The following is a 2,563-nucleotide window of genomic DNA, read 5'->3' on the forward strand; positions in this document are numbered from 1 at the left end:
AGACCAATTTCAAGAAAAAATGTTAGACAAATATCCAGACAAATTTCAATACAAAATTTTAAACAAATTCAAAGACAAAATGCGAAACATAATTTAATACAAATTCAAAGACAAAATTCAAGACCAATTTTATGACAAAATTTTAAGATTAAATTTAATTCAAATTTTGTAAAAAAAAATAAACGTTTTCATTGGTTTTGTAATTTTTTCTTCCTCTGATTCCGTAAGTTGCCTATAAACAGTGTTAAACACCTATTAAATGCATCCTTCGATGTTTTTTCGTTCGGGAACGCTTGTGTAAATGTATATTCTGAAAAAAAAGAAGTTAAAACATAATTGACACTTGATTTAGGTAAATATTTAATCTTATAAATACTCATGAAAAAAAAGATTACTTTTGATGCATTTTACGATATTGTGCGGCAAAGCTACATTCCCCTTTTTGCCTTTCAAGGACATGCCTTCTAGTTTCTTGCGACCAACTAATTCCAATAACAATAAAGTTATCATTTTCTTTGGCTTATTTGTGGATTTTTTGTGGATAGAGTCGAGAGATTTTCTCTTGATAAAAATTTCACTCTCGGCGACAAGCTCTATCATGGAATTCCGTCGATTATCACCATCATTATCATCATAATCATCGCTGTCATCGTCTTCATCGTCATCGTCGTCACTATCTTCATCATCATTATCATCAGAATGATAATTACCATCATGAGCAAGCACGCCACCGTGGCCAGCTTCAGCAACGCCGTCAACGTGATCAGCATCGTTAACATCTCCACCGCGACCAACTCTAGCAAAATTCCCATCGTGATCAGAAGCAACACGATCAACATCAGCAATACCACCAACGTGACCGACTCCAGCAACACCTGCAGCTTGATCAGCGCCAGCCTCACCTCTAACGTGATCAGAACCAGCAACACCTCCAACGTGACCAGCATCAGCAACACAGCCATCTCGATCAGCACCAGCATCACCTCCAACGCGACCAGTATCAGCAACAGGGCCATCGTAATCAGCACCGGCAACAAGGCCATCGTGGTCAGCACCAGCAACACGTCGACCGTGATCAGCACTAGCAACACGGCCATTGTGATCAGCACTAGCAATATCACCAACGTGACCGACTTCAGCAACACCTGCAGCTCGATCAGCGCCAGCATCACCTCTAACGTGATTAGAACCAGCAACACCTCTAACTTGACCAGCATCAGCAACACAGCCATCTCGATCAGCACCAGCATAACCTCCAAGGTGACCAGTACCAGCAACATGGCCATCATGATTAGCAGCAACAAAAAGTCCATCGTGATCAACACCAGCAACAAGGCCATCGTGATCAGCACCAGCATCACCTCCAACGTGACCAGTATCAGCAACACGGCCAACACGATCACCATCAGCAATATCACCAACGTGACCGACTTCAGCAACACCTGCAGCTCGATCAGCGCCAGCATCACCTCTAACGTGATCTGCACCGGCATCACCTCCTACGTGACCAGCATTAGCAACACAGCCATCTTGATCAGCACCAGCATCACCTCCAACGTGACCAGTATCAGCAACACGGCCATCGTGATCAGCAGCAACAACAAGGCCATCGTGATCAACACCGGCAACACGGCCATCGTAATCAGCACCGGCAACAAGGCCATCGTGGTCAGCACCAGCAACACGTCGACTGTGATCAGCACTAGAAACACGGCCATCTTGATTAGCAGCAGCAACACGGCCATCGTGATCAGCACCAGCAACACTTCTAACGTGACCAGCATTAGCAACACGGCCAACATCAGCAACAAACCCAGCATCACCTTCAATCCCAGTCCCAATCCCATCCGTATCAACTATCAATTTTTTCAGGAATTCAACGTCATCTACAAGGAATATATTTTTTACAGTAGTTATATAAATATTAAAGTTCATGTTTTTAAGTGTATGAAGGAAAAACGTTAAATCTTACTGCTTTTAGCAATTATTTTTGCGGCTATACGTTGTTGACCCCATCGAGCGATGACTAAGTTACTATTGCAGTGCTTTTTTATGTCCTTCGATGCAATGACGCTCACAGTTTTATCCTTCCACAGAACTAAATAGTGCATTGCGAATTGAGGAAAACGTATTTGACTATTTCAATTCAATGGACTTTAAAATCGTGTTAAATTGACAGTTATCTTGAGCTTAAAGACAGTATGAATATAGCTTTTAATAAAAAAAAAAAAAAAAAAAAACAACGATATTCAATCGTTGAGTTTTAGTAATGACCCTGCCTAAAAAATCCGATAGATTTTTATAGCTGTTTGTATTAGGTCCTGTACATAACTATATCACTTTTATAGAACTCATTCATTCTTATAAAATAAGAATGATCTCTCAGAATAATCTTGTACGTTACGTACAGATTGAGAGTCCGGTTGAAGAGCTGCTATTACCCTTCTCACGGCATTGTAGTGATGGTGGTAATAAGAAGCCGCGTTCAACCACGTACCCCAACGAGTAATGATCGGAGCTGGAGGTAACGGCACTTGTGGACACATCTGATTGAACAATTGAA

General features: G+C 41.4%; 1 protein-coding gene across 1 annotated transcript; it reads right to left on the reverse strand.

Annotated features, from left to right (window-relative positions):
• Positions 1 to 244: 244 nt before the first annotated feature.
• Positions 245 to 2,111, reverse strand: LOC130675859 (uncharacterized PE-PGRS family protein PE_PGRS54-like). Its single transcript, XM_057481742.1, has 3 exons — positions 1,973 to 2,111; positions 412 to 1,886; positions 245 to 310 (listed from the first exon to the last, which is right to left on the reverse strand). The coding sequence occupies exons 1-3, from the start codon at positions 2,109 to 2,111 to the stop codon at positions 245 to 247; spliced, it is 1,680 nt and encodes a 559-aa protein (XP_057337725.1).
• Positions 2,112 to 2,563: the final 452 nt, after the last annotated feature.

Source organism: Microplitis mediator, chromosome 10 (genome assembly GCF_029852145.1).
Source record: "Microplitis mediator isolate UGA2020A chromosome 10, iyMicMedi2.1, whole genome shotgun sequence".
In the NCBI taxonomy this organism is placed as follows: Eukaryota; Metazoa; Arthropoda; class Insecta; order Hymenoptera; family Braconidae; genus Microplitis; species Microplitis mediator.